General features: G+C 39.3%; 1 protein-coding gene across 1 annotated transcript in view; it reads right to left on the reverse strand.

The window, feature by feature from the left end:
* Positions 1-3,264, reverse strand: part of IDUA (iduronidase, alpha-L-) — a gene marked incomplete at both ends in the record, with an annotated part of 8,988 nt that extends 5,724 nt beyond the window's left edge. The window contains 5 exons of the mRNA XM_009075545.1: positions 615-794; positions 1,213-1,415; positions 1,718-1,813; positions 2,442-2,549; positions 3,182-3,264. Of these exons, the coding sequence (XP_009073793.1) occupies positions 615-794; positions 1,213-1,415; positions 1,718-1,813; positions 2,442-2,549; positions 3,182-3,264 (670 nt within the window). The remainder of the gene's footprint in view (positions 1-614; positions 795-1,212; positions 1,416-1,717; positions 1,814-2,441; positions 2,550-3,181) is intronic.
* Positions 3,265-3,369: the final 105 nt, after the last annotated feature.

A 3,369-nucleotide genomic window follows, 5' to 3' on the forward strand; every position in this document is an offset into this window, starting at 1 on the left:
AACATCAGTAATTACTACCAGTAATTAATAAGACCATGTGTACAGTCATTATCTAAAACCAAAGAATGGGCTTCTGCTGGGGGCTGTGTTCCTTCAGGGACACAATTGTGAGACCATTCAGTTGTCAGCCTGCTGAAGTTCCTAACAGACTTGTTAATTATACCTGATGTCTCTTGATGAGATAAACTTATGAAAGAGATGGGAAGTAATGTCTCACATATGTGAGGTGACAGCTAGCAGTAGTGAGATCAGAGCAGTAGTATTGCATGGAGAGAGCATGTCTGGGTGTAGTCTTATCAGGTGGACATAACTGCAGGATTGTTTACAATATCCCACACGTTCTCCAACTCAGTTCTCTAGCCCTTCCCTGACAAGTGCTCAGTTTGGTTTTGTTGGGATTTTTTTAAGGAAAGATGAAGAAAGTAACACAAATTAAATCAAGCTATTAAAACCAGACTATTCAGGGAAAACCCACTTACATCAGTAGCACGCTCTTATTTTCTTGGATCTATTAGTCTGACTAGCTGCTTAAAAATTAACTGTAAGTCTACCTCTGTAACTGCATTAACACATCAGGAGACACCACTGTGACAAGACTGCCAGTGAACTGTTACCTTTACAACCATAGCTGCATAGGTCACATCAGCTCGCCATAGTTGTGGGGTGGCCCATCCAACCATTGGATCTGCTTCATCATTGTATATGGCAACAGAACTAAAATTTGGAAACAGCTTTTGAATTTGTTGAACAGCTTCTACTTCCTGTTGCAAGATGTAGAGAGAACTCCCACCTCCCTGCAACAACATTTCATATCTGCTTAGTGGAAGAGAACAGAGAGTAGAAAACAAATAGACATAGCCTACAGGCATAAACATTCTGAAAACATGTTCCTGAGTCCCTGAGGAGCTGTGGATCAGACAATATTAGTATTTTTACCTTATCCACTACAGCATGTGCTGTTTGCATTAGCTCCTCCTAAAATATAAAATGGAAAACATTCTTCTACCCTTGGGAAATAGACAAAGGCAAATTTGCTTCAAGTTGAAATCTTGTAACTGAACGTCTTCGAAGTTTTGTAAGAACAGGTAGCCATGCTTCCTGCTATAGGCTGGACACTCACCTTCATCATCAACAACTTCAGAAATCAGAGTCAAATGTAACTTTGATTGAAATGATTGAAAAAATGGCTTTAAACTAAAATCTTGGACTGACCTTCTTATGGAGAGAGATGTAGTCCAGCCTTACGCTAGTCTCCCCTGTGAAGAAGTTGGTCCCATTGTAGCAATGACACAGAAGATGCCAGCATATGGGTGACTTGGGTAAGGGGTGGAAGGAATCCCCAGGCCCTCCAAATTTTAGAAAAGGACTGGCTGCTTTTAGTCCTTCTGAGCAAGCATCATAATAGTTGAGAAACCCTGAAGACCAAGCAGATGCACATATCAAAGATGATAACTCAAAACATAAACTGGATCTAAAACTGCAAGGAGATGTTATAACTATTATTTATTGGCAAGATCTCACTGGGGATTACCTTTTCCTATGCACTGACAACATGAGAAGACATCAAAACAGACTCAGTGTACTTTTCACATTCCTTATCTCTCCTGTCTACCTAATTTCTTTGCCAGTGTATCTCCTGCCTCAGTGTCACCCCTCCACTCATCCCACACACGTGTCTCACTTTACCACACTAGTAAGTGCCCCAAAACACACTTACCTTTTACTGTCATAGACACATTGTCAAAGTCGTGGTGGTCTGGTTCATTCCACGTTTCAAAATTCCATTTAGTAACATGCTCCAATCCATACCTATCTGTAGGAGAGGCCACATTTATCAGTGAGCTGCATATTCAGACAGTACTACCAATTAGTCACCGATCCAGACAATCCTATCAATTAGTCCTGTAGGTGAGGTTCAGCACCCACAACTACAACGGGGTATAAATACTTTTAATAACAAGGGAAATGTGATTTGTTAGTTTCAAAATGATCTCTCTTTTGATGAAATGCAACAATATTTAAAGAAGATAAAAGGTAAGAAGGAGGTAAATTACAGCCTTGCAGTTAGGGCATTCACCTAGCCTTAACTCAGGTTGAGGCTGCTATCTCGTTAGAAATACTTGAAGCTGGCATGTGAGAAGTGTTTGGATTACCATATCCTAGTGCAAGCCGGTGGCTTACAACCACAACAACATAAAGAAGTCAGAAGTCAATCCTTAGAGGCAAGCTAAATGGGCTACCCAAAAGGCACAATTCTGGATGTTGGTCTTGGACCAGCCATAAACAGGGGCTATTACCCCCGGCCTGTTCTGGCATGGTTTTTTTCTGTGCTGAAATCCAGGGTCTTGACATTGATCACAATACACAGAAGTTTCTGAATTAGCTAGAAAGGATTACAACAGAATAAATAACAAGACTTTGGGGTTTTTTTCTGAACTTACCTATGTATCTGTTGGCCAGAACTGTAATTAAGTTTCTCCACCGTACTACCTGTTCTTTATCTTCAAAATCTGAAAAATATCCTGATGGATTCCCCATCAGTTCAAATCCTAAAAAAGACATAAGGAATTGGTCTAATTTCTTTTGTGAATGCCATCTCATTAAGATAAACAAAGGGGTTATTGCATTACCTGAAACAAACTTGTTAATGAAGAAGCATCATTCAATGGGCTTTCTTTCCAGTTTTTACATGTTCCCCAACAGAAATACTTCATATTTGAGATTGCTCACACTTGTTACTTTATCAATTACTCTAGTAATCAATACTAAAAATTGCCAATATAAATTCAGGGCTCACAGGAAACTTTCAACAGTGGATGTTCAGAAATTCAAGGGAAGTTATACCTTGAATATCTGCTTCTCTGGTCCTTTCAGGTTCAAGTCAATGGGTACAAACTTTTCTCCTCTTCAAGAGATCTCCTGTCACATCAGAAACTGCCTTTTAAGGCAATGTAAAACCATTTATGTTGTCTTAATTGCTGTGATACTGTTTTGCTCACACTGTTTCCATTTTCTTGGATATAAGGTAAAAGCAAGTAGGAAAATAATTATTTTTTATCAAAACCTTTGGAAAAACCTTTTTATCAAAAAGCTTTGGGAAAGCTCTCTAGGAATTTTCTAATGTCTGTACAATATGGGCAAACAGATGTACCAAGTTGTGGAGGCAGGGAGCTCCCCTTACCTGGAATTAGCTTATTTTCCCACAGGTGATCCAAAAAGTTATCCAAGGCAGTAAAATTGTAGTGAAGCTTGCCATTCTTCACTCTGAAGAATATAGGGAATAAAATGTACAAATATAAATATTATAGGAATGGTGGCACTTGGTACTAAATAAGGGGAAGTCAGAAGGGCTCTGCAGAGGGACCTGGA

The sequence above is a fragment of the Acanthisitta chloris genome, unplaced genomic scaffold (genome assembly GCF_000695815.1).
Source record: "Acanthisitta chloris isolate BGI_N310 unplaced genomic scaffold, ASM69581v1 scaffold43555, whole genome shotgun sequence".
NCBI classification, from domain to species: Eukaryota; Metazoa; Chordata; class Aves; order Passeriformes; family Acanthisittidae; genus Acanthisitta; species Acanthisitta chloris.